Source organism: Phoenix dactylifera, unplaced genomic scaffold (assembly GCF_009389715.1).
Source record: "Phoenix dactylifera cultivar Barhee BC4 unplaced genomic scaffold, palm_55x_up_171113_PBpolish2nd_filt_p 001009F, whole genome shotgun sequence".
Taxonomy (NCBI): Eukaryota; Viridiplantae; Streptophyta; class Magnoliopsida; order Arecales; family Arecaceae; genus Phoenix; species Phoenix dactylifera.
In genome coordinates, this window is record NW_024068363.1 from 160,456 (window position 1) to 166,455 (window position 6,000).

Genomic DNA, 6,000 nt, shown 5'->3' on the forward strand with positions numbered 1-6,000 from the left:
ATAACTTGATTTGTAGCAGGACAGACTGTAGCATACTAGTCGATCTGAAAGCAATTCCTTCCATTTATTTTTTGAACATAGATTCAGTTCTTTCATAATTACTAATCATATCGATAAGGAGTCCTGTCACAAGAACCATTAACAACAACCCAACATTGAGAAGTCTAATATGGTCTTAAGCCACTGAGAGAGGAAGCAGGAGAGGACATGAGGTGGGGCAACCCCCTGGGTTGGGGGGGTTGCTTGGAGTGGACAAAAAAATGTGAAGAGAACTGGTATATCTTAACAAGGAGAATGCTTCTTGAGTAGAAAAAACAGGAAAAAGAAAACTCTCCTAATTGAATATGAAGGAAAATTTAACATATTTGCAAGAGAAACAAGAACAATACTTTGATGAGGTCGAAGATAACGAACAAGTAGTGGATCTACTTCAATCTGGCACAAAAATTGCTAATTTCCCTCATCTGATCCTCCAGATTGCCATAAGAACTAAAGGCTCAATCCCAGGTGGCAGATACTGATTCTTTTTCTGAAGGATCATCATTCGTAACACTAGGGGTATGTAGAAGGTTGCTTATAGCAACCAAAGATGGCCTCAAGGAACCCCATGGAACAAACCTTTACGTGCCCAAAGGCGGCGAGTGAGCTCTTCATTATGATCTTTATATCCCTTTGGGCATGGTGGCTTAAATGGCTTTCTAGCCCACTGCTGCTCCATCAGAAACAGACAGTATTCGTGGAATAAGTGGTTGTCTTCTTACAAGAAGGTTTCCTCTGTCAGATATAGGAGGAGACTGATCATTTGTTAAAGAAACTATTAAACCATTGCATACTTAACCAAAGAGGTTTGCAAAAATAAGAAGCAGCAGATGGGGAATATAGAAAGAATACAATATAAATAATAACTTGTCCCTTTAAAGATCAAGACTGCTATCAATGCTTCTTATATTTATGAATGAACAGGCGGTCCATCCACCAGTTGATTGTAACCTCACATTTCTAGAGATTGTAATCCTTTTTTCTTGTGAAATAATAATTGCAGAAGTTTATGAAGCCCAACAGAACTTGTTTGGAGAATAATAAGAAATTCTAGAATTTGGATAATAGTAACAAGTGGCAAAAAGGCAGAGGAAAACTGAACAAAATTGTGGCAGAGAACACAAAAGTTTGATTATATGAGCCCCCGCTTGCTGAAATTTGCTTTGAAATCTGGTCAGGATGCTTTCATATAAAACAACCAAAAAAGTAAAACCGCCACAATATGCACTATTCTGTCCCACCCCAACTTCATCTTTCCTCTCTACTCTTCATGTGTTTTTGCCAATTTTAAGTATTACTATAAGATCTTAAAACATTCTAACGACAACAGAAAAAATGACATCATTATGCTAAGCGATTATAAATTATTTAGCTAAGCGAACCATATAAATCAAATATATGAGCCTTCAATAAAATGTTAACTTGAGTCTTATCTCACTCTGGAAGAAAAAACCAAGTGCTGTAAGGCTTACTAGGAGGCAACAGGAGAAAAGTTTTTTTTTCTTTTTTCCTTTTCAGTACTTTGTATTTGACTAGCAAAAATCACCCAGGTTGGAGATCTAGCCTGGATTGCACATATAAACAATCTAAGTTGCCGCATAAAGAAGTAGAATAAGGAAGCATCTGCTGATGGAGAAGATAAAGTTGGGAGTTTAATGACCTTCCTTTGAAGTCTATGCAAACTACACAATAAGGTAAAGGTTTAATTCCTCAAAGTTCTTAGAAATTTGAAAGCCCAAGTGTGCCACTGCCTTGTGTAATTTAGAGTTCTGATAATATAGCATACTTAATGTATGCATACACAGCCACACATGTCATGGTATTGGTTACCGGAAGAAGATACCTAACAAACATGATCACACTCTACGCAGGAAAAAGTTTCAATATCTGTTAAATATAATAACTCAGTGTTGAACACTTTACCTAGCAAGAATTCTTTGAAGATTTGTATTTTCACCTTATGTAATATGAGTGATTTCATCAAGAATCTTAGAAACACACCACACATATTCATTTTTGAAATTTTAAGTAAATATATCAATCATAAACACATGCAAAGTTCAGAAAATATAGCTTGATTATCCTCCTCTTACGAGGATTAGCTTCCAGGCAGCCTTGAAGTTTCGACTTTACTTTATCCTTTCATTTGTTATAACAGAAAAAACTATATGAAGGAAGAATTAGTCTCATTATTTGAACTTGATAGAAGGTAAGAAATCTTGAGAGATATCAAAAAACATTGCAATAATTTCAATTTACAGCAAAGTAAAGAGTATAATTTTCTTAACCGAGGTTTTTCTGCATATTTTTTGAATTATTGTCTCAGTGTCCTCCATTCACCATTATGAGTTAGACCTACACATTTCCATTCTTGAAATATAATAAATGCCCCCAATTTTTTCATTTTTTTCCCCAAACTCCAGCCTTATAATTTCTGAATCACAAATTTCGCTCTTCCTTCCTCAACAAGAAAAATCGACATTGATCGGACCCTGTCTTAATACTTCCCAGATAAAACCCTAGATTCAGCATCAGATTCAGTCTTTAAAAAATTAAAAAAAAAAAAACAGCGATTCACGAAGGAAAATCCAGAACCGTCGGATTGCTGATAAATCAGAGAGGAGAATAGGAGAACATCCGGCATACCTGACGAGAGCGGCGACGTTCTGGGACTTCCGCTCTTGATCGGAAGGTGGGGATTCGGAAGAACGCTCTTCTTTCTCGCTTTCCTCATCGTCTTCGTCTCGATCGGCTTCTTCTTCTTCTCCATCGTCTTCGTTGTAGTCCTCGTTTTTCTCGTCCTTCTGATTAGACTCGGAGGAAATCTCGGCTACTTCTTCTTTTTCTTCCTCGTCCTCTTCTTCTTTCCTCGAGACCATTTCTGCTGCTGCTTTTTCCTTTGCGTGATTTCGGGGGTTCTGCGCTTCGTTCTCGCATATTTTTCGCACCCGCGGGATATAATGTTGAGGTGGCGCAAATTTTGGCGGCAGGGAGGAGGCAAAGGGGGGTTCTATTACACCCCCCCTATTGCTAAGGACACCCCCAAAAACCAAAAAAAAAAACCCAAACTAACTTTTAGTGTAATTACCATATTGCCCTTGAAATTTTCTCAGTACACCCCCCTTCCTCCTCCTCCGTTTCGTTTTGAAAAGAAAAAAAAAACACCCCTCAAACCCCCCTTAAACCCCTCGATCCATTTACATCGTTTAGGCGATCTTTGAAGGAGATTTAAGCCCCATTCGAAGCATGGACAAGCAACTAGTGATTTGGGACGAAGAATCGGCCGCAAAGGTACGTGTTCCACCTTGTTTCGAAATTTTTTTTTTTTTTTACGGTTCGTGCTCCGTTCGGCACTGGATCGCCGAACAAAAGGCTTCTGTTCGGCTGAACAGTGCCGAACAGAAGCCTTCTGTTCGGCAACCCTCAACCGAACAGAAGCCTTATGTTCGGCTGCACAGTGCCGAACAGAAGGCTTCTGTCCGGCACTGTGCAGCCGAACAGAAGGGTTCTGTCCGGCTCACTGTTCGGCTTCTGTCCGGCACTGTGCAGCCGAACAGAAGGGTTCTGTCCGGCTCTGTGTTGCCGAACAGAAGGCTTCTGTCCGGCACTGTGCAGCCGAACAGAAGGCTTCTGGTGCCAAATCGCGTGCCGTGCTGAATTTTGTGCCGAACAGATCCTCTGATTCATTAATTCTTGGTGATAAATTATTTTATATGTAGGGCTATGCTACAACCGAATCGAGTATAATTGGATCAGAATTTGTACTGGATTACACAAGCGAATTTACAACTTACGAGGTATTATAATGTATTGTGCAATTTTGTATTAGTTTAGCGAGCTATTTTTACAACTGTGTACTTACATAAATTGTTTAATGTATAGATCTTCAAGAGTAGAGAGGACTTGTGTAATTGGTGTCGTGAAGCTGGGAGGCGAAATGGTTTTGTTGTTGTAATCAAATCATCCGATGCAGATACCATTTCTAAGAAATCCAGAATTACGTTAGGTTGTGAGAGGGGTGGGACGTACCGAACCAAAAAAGAAAAGCGAATAAAGACTGCCTGTGGGACAAAGAAGTGTGGATGCCCTTTTGCATTAAGAGGAAAGAAATTGGATACTGCGGATGATTGGATATTACTGGTCGTATGTGGAGTGCACAATCATCCCGCTGCAGAGAATCTGGAGGGGCACTCATATGCAGGGAGATTATCTGAGCAGGAGACGGAATTGTTAGTGGATATGTCGAAGAGTTTGGTTCGTCCAAAGGACATATTATCACATTGAAGGAAAGAGATGCCCTCAATGTTACGACTATCAAGACTATCTACAATATACGTCAACGGTTTAAGGTTGTAGAGAAAGCCGGGAGGTCTGAAATGCAACATCTATTAGGTAAATTATCAGAGGCTAAATATATTGAGTGGCATAGGAATTGTACTAATACGGATGTTGTGCATGACTTATTTTGGGCACACCCTGGCAGCATTGATTTGTTCCGTGCATTTCCCCGTGTGTTGATAATGGATTGCACGTACAAGACGAATAGGTATCGTCTTCCGCTCTTAGAGATTGTGGGGGTGACATCTACTGATATGACATTTTCAATTGCTTTTGTATACTTAAATTCTGAGCGGGAAGAAAGCTATACTTGGGCATTAGAGAGATTGCGCAGTGTCATAGCTGATGATGTTTTGCCTGAGTTGATTGTTACAGATAGAGACTTGGCTTTGATAAATGCAATTCATAGAGTATTTCCTACTGCTAGACATTTATTATGTAGATGGCATATTAGTAGGAATGTTTTGGCCAAGTGAAAAAAAAATTTCGAATTGAAGGAGAAATGGGATAAATTTATTATGAGTTGGAATGTACTAGTGCTGTCCTCCACGGAAGACGAGTATAATGATCGCTGGAGTGCACTGCAGAGAGAGTTCGGTACCTATCCAGATGCACTACAGTATGTGTCAGGAATCCCTAAAATGGCGGATACATCATCCAACGTGATAGTGATCTCGCCAAATGGTATATGGAAGGTGTTCGTCTCGGGCTGCCATCTCTCTATGAAGCCCGAAATCAGAATCTTATCGGTGAATCGATAAGAGCACTGTACTAACTCTATGAGGCCCGACTGCCTCAATAGTGCTTTGAACCTGGTATTTGGTTGGTTTGAAGACCACCACTTCCATTCACCAACCTTGGCAGTATGGTTCATGCACTTTAGTGGAGCCCGTTCCTGTAATATAAATGTATAATTACTACTACTTTATAAAACATCAATAAACAAAATATAATGCTATAACAAATAAACAATACCTGTTGCCTCCAGATGGAAGCTGCTATATGCGTCCTGAAACTGATCAGGACGGACTCATCCTCTGGACCTCCTGGACATGGTCCAACGGACTCATCGTCTTCGCCCCTAGCGGGCATATCATCATGCTCTGACTCAGGAGAGGGCGATGGCATATGAGCAGGCTCGGGAGAAGCAATCCTAGCACGACGTCTCCTAGCTGACGCCGTAGGTCTAACTCTGGAGGGACCGGGATCCATGTCCGAAAATATAGAAATTCAATGTTAGGCTATATCAAAGAAAATAATTCAATTGCATACATAAATGATAAATGATAAAACAAGCCAAAAAAGAAACAAGTTACTTCTTGGAATCTACATGATTGGGTTTTGTGATAAATAATTCAATGTTACTTCAATTGCATACATAAATGATAATTCAAAGGTATACGACTCGTAAACTCAAGACATAACTCAATAATAGACTTTACCTAAAACTATGCCGCAGTTCTTAGTTTTTGTTTTTAGTTTTTGTTCGTTAACTAATGTTGTGGTTTTATTATTTGATAGAGCATTTGATATGAGATAATCATTCCAAGATCAAGAATGACATCGATGAAGGTAACAAGATCATCATATTTGGATGCACCATGTTAATGCTATATGATAATG

At 39.5% G+C, this 6,000-nt stretch overlaps 1 protein-coding gene across 1 annotated transcript in view; it reads right to left on the reverse strand.

The window, feature by feature from the left end:
- The window catches only part of LOC103696096 (DNA repair and recombination protein RAD54), a 61,562-nt gene extending 58,539 nt beyond the window's left edge, over positions 1-3,023 (reverse strand). Inside the window, 7 exon segments of the mRNA XM_039121193.1 lie at positions 331-334; positions 390-486; positions 488-515; positions 517-622; positions 625-703; positions 705-774; positions 2,686-3,023. Of these exon segments, the coding sequence (XP_038977121.1) occupies positions 331-334; positions 390-486; positions 488-515; positions 517-622; positions 625-703; positions 705-774; positions 2,686-2,918 (617 nt within the window). The 5' untranslated portion in view covers positions 2,919-3,023.
- Between the last annotated feature and the right edge of the window lie 2,977 nt (positions 3,024-6,000).